Genomic DNA, 1,847 nt, shown 5'->3' on the forward strand with positions numbered 1-1,847 from the left:
TGCAGCTTGTTACTTTCTTCCCTCTTGGATAACTTGGCGAAGTTAGCAAACATGCTGGTATTACTAAGGCTACTATTAGTATGTGGGGCCACACACGTTACCCCAAGCAAATGATGGCACTAGCTAATTCAGTTAGCTAAATGTAACGGCCTCAAACAACTAATAGGCTGAACAACTTGACTTACAACTTTAACTTCGTTTATTCTGTTCAACTGACAACTAACATAATTGCTAGCTGGCTATCAATTTCACTCCAGTAACAGGTTTACAGTGACAGTTATGGTTAGAAAGAATATGGCTGCGTCCGTAAATTCGCTCTGGAAACCTGAGCAGCACTCATGAAATGCCTCTTGTCCAATCCAATGACTCGGGTGTCTTTATGACGTTGTACCCAGTGTGCGCTCCAGCGCTCAGCCAATGACTTTTATAACGTTTGTTAGCTATAACATACTTAGCAAACCTTAACCATCCCATGAAAGGATACTGTCCATATTCGACATGGTGGAAGTCACTCTCGTGGTTTTTCTTTGACAGTAAACAGGTCACAAAGTGTCCAAAACCTACAGATATGTAAATATACAGATATATATATATATATGGAAATGAATTCATCCACTCTCTGTTTGTTTAGATTTTCCAGGGGACTGACTGACTGCTTCAACTTCCGGCTACATCCGCGTCATAGCTTCACGAGTCACGAGTCTGAGCACCGTGCTCGCTCCGCTGACGTCACAACAACCGTTCCGGGCGCTCACCGGGGGCGCGTGTCCAAAGCAGACCGTTTTTTTTTTTTTAAATAGATTTTGTGCCGCGTCGGTCGGTTGTGGTACATGTCTAGTGACGTCATTCTTATTTTGGGAAAAAGGAGTAAATTGACCTTTTCATCTGGCGCGTTTTGCTTTCAGCGCTGCATGGGTTTTTCCTCTTTTAGCCTTGATGACCCGTCGCGTTGGCCAGTACAGAGGGAGTATTGTCCCTCACAGATACGAGTCTACTATTCCCTCGGTAGATTAGGCAGGGCTGGGGAAGAGAGGAGGGATAGAGGAGGGCGGGGGGGGGGGGATTAGGGGAGATAGGAGGAGAAGAGAGTATTAGGGGAGATTAGAGGAAATGAGCGGAGGTGGGGGGAGATTCGGGAGGGGGCATTGGTGACGTGGACAGTTGTGTTGGGAAGGAGGGGTGAGGATTGATGGTCGGGTCTGCGTCTAGTCTCCAACACGGGATGACTCACCCACTGGGGTGGTGGGGGGGTTGTTGTTTAGGGAATTCCATGGGAAGCAGTAGCTATAGCCTATTTCTAGATTCCTAGACTCTTATTATGGTGGTTATTTTACAGCCCAATGTTCGACACAAATATATAAAGACATATTCTCTATTGGTGCTGAAACGACCGAACCCATGCATGCATGACCCATCCAGTCTCCTCTCTCCTCGCTTCCTCTCAATTTTCTAAATCCATAATCTCGGGCTACTGAAAACCCTCTCTCACACACATGTGCAACATCCCTCAGTCACTTTAGTCTGGACGGTGTACGGCTGTTACTTTCGTTACTATAACCTTTTATCTTCATATTATTGTGCTACATGGAACGCACTTATCATCCATAACAGCTGTTATAGCACTAATGCCTGCTGCTGCCCCCGCACTAACGTTGTGTGACTGTAGGAGCGCGAGCCCTGGATGGACCACCCTTAACGGGGATGACGCCAGCCAGGGTCGCCATGGAAACTGCGTTACGTTTATGGGCTCGCGAGCAGAAAACAAGAGCGAGACACTGGAGAGTTTTCATTCATTTCAGCACCACGCGCCTCACGGACAGCTCCCGCGATCTCTACTGATCTGCATG

General features: G+C 47.2%; 1 protein-coding gene across 1 annotated transcript in view; it reads right to left on the reverse strand.

Annotated features, from left to right (window-relative positions):
* Nucleotides 1–625, reverse strand: part of LOC308152732 (charged multivesicular body protein 1B2) — a 5,005-nt gene extending 4,380 nt beyond the window's left edge. Inside the window, exon 1 of the mRNA XM_080525789.1 lies at nt 485–625. Coding sequence (XP_080381915.1) covers nt 485–500 — 16 coding nt within the window. The 5' untranslated portion in view covers nt 501–625. The remainder of the gene's footprint in view (nt 1–484) is intronic.
* Between the last annotated feature and the right edge of the window lie 1,222 nt (nt 626–1,847).

The sequence above is a fragment of the Nansenia antarctica genome (assembly GCF_963989245.1).
Source record: "Nansenia antarctica genome assembly, chromosome: 3".
NCBI classification, from domain to species: Eukaryota; Metazoa; Chordata; class Actinopteri; order Argentiniformes; family Microstomatidae; genus Nansenia; species Nansenia antarctica.